Consider the following 551-nt stretch of genomic DNA (forward strand, 5'->3'; position numbering starts at 1 on the left):
AAGAAAGAGGTGAATAGCGAGGAGGAGAAAGATGAGGTTTCATTTCCTCAGAAAAGAAGAAGACAGGTGGGTCATTCTTCTTACGTGGATTGATTTGTAAAAGACGCAGAGGTTCACTCCAGGAAGAAGAGTCAAATGTATCGATCTCGGCCACGACCTCGGCCTTTCCTTCTATCTTTGTGTTGAATCTCATCAGTCTTAAATCTCCCTCAGCGTCATCTGTTAACACATACAGCTGAAGAAGAAGAAAACAGGAAAGACAGAAAAGAAAACTTAAGGAGATCGCATGCACCCTTGTATGCATGCGAAGTTTGAGATCAGGAAAGGGTATCTACAACCGATACACAAGAAGATGGAAAGACTTGACAAGGGCAACAAGTTCGAGATGACGACGATGAAGGATACAAAAAATGACAACCTATCATACATATGAACACATGCATGTAAAGACAACAGAGTCTGGTGAGATTTTACATAGGCCGAGAAACAGATATAGCAAGATAGACATGTCGAAAGAATGAAGATAATTAGATTGCCTCAAGACTGATATA

The 551-nt window shown here is 40.7% G+C and overlaps 1 protein-coding gene across 1 annotated transcript in view; it reads right to left on the reverse strand.

Moving 5' to 3' along the window:
• CSUI_004615 (uncharacterized protein) overlaps positions 1 to 551 on the reverse strand; it is a 20773-nt gene that overhangs the window by 4910 nt on the left and 15312 nt on the right. Inside the window, exon 8 of the mRNA XM_068064803.1 lies at positions 85 to 235. Within this exon, the coding sequence (XP_067923223.1) occupies positions 85 to 235 (151 nt within the window). The remainder of the gene's footprint in view (positions 1 to 84; positions 236 to 551) is intronic.

This window comes from Cystoisospora suis, assembly GCF_002600585.1.
Source record: "Cystoisospora suis strain Wien I chromosome Unknown contig_2168, whole genome shotgun sequence".
NCBI classification, from domain to species: Eukaryota; Apicomplexa; class Conoidasida; order Eucoccidiorida; family Sarcocystidae; genus Cystoisospora; species Cystoisospora suis.